This window comes from Habropoda laboriosa, unplaced genomic scaffold, assembly GCF_001263275.1.
Source record: "Habropoda laboriosa isolate 0110345459 unplaced genomic scaffold, ASM126327v1 scaffold291, whole genome shotgun sequence".
Taxonomy (NCBI): domain Eukaryota; kingdom Metazoa; phylum Arthropoda; class Insecta; order Hymenoptera; family Apidae; genus Habropoda; species Habropoda laboriosa.
Window position 1 is genome coordinate 2322702 of NW_017100515.1, and position 357 is coordinate 2323058.

Sequence of the window (357 nt, forward strand, 5' to 3'; positions counted from 1 at the left end):
GTGACGTCTACCAAGGTTCCCTTTTTGTGACAGACCGTGTAGCCGGTTAATTTCTTGCAGGTTCGTTGTTCGTCTGATGTCGCGAAGACGGTCAGAGATAGTAGGAGGATCGACGAAACGGACAGAGAAGATTGGAACATCTTGAGAGGCTGGGGTTTTCACGTGGCGAGTGAAACGATCGAGGATTCGATCGAGACTGAACCTGATTATCACGGCAGTTTATATGCGTTGCACAGCGGTGCAGAGAGACGATTAGATGTAGGCCGCGACCTCTGACACGATTATCTTTCGAATGGAACGTATTCTTCTTGAGAAATTGTGGCTTGGTTAACCTTGTTCCTTATCGAGTCCTAATTT

At 47.3% G+C, this 357-nt stretch overlaps 1 protein-coding gene across 1 annotated transcript in view; it reads right to left on the bottom strand.

Annotated features, from left to right (window-relative positions):
* LOC108576480 (leucine-rich repeats and immunoglobulin-like domains protein 3) overlaps positions 1-140 on the bottom strand; it is a 1027-nt gene extending 887 nt beyond the window's left edge. Inside the window, 1 exon segment of the mRNA XM_017939488.1 lies at positions 2-140. Coding sequence (XP_017794977.1) covers positions 2-140 — 139 coding nt within the window.
* Between the last annotated feature and the right edge of the window lie 217 nt (positions 141-357).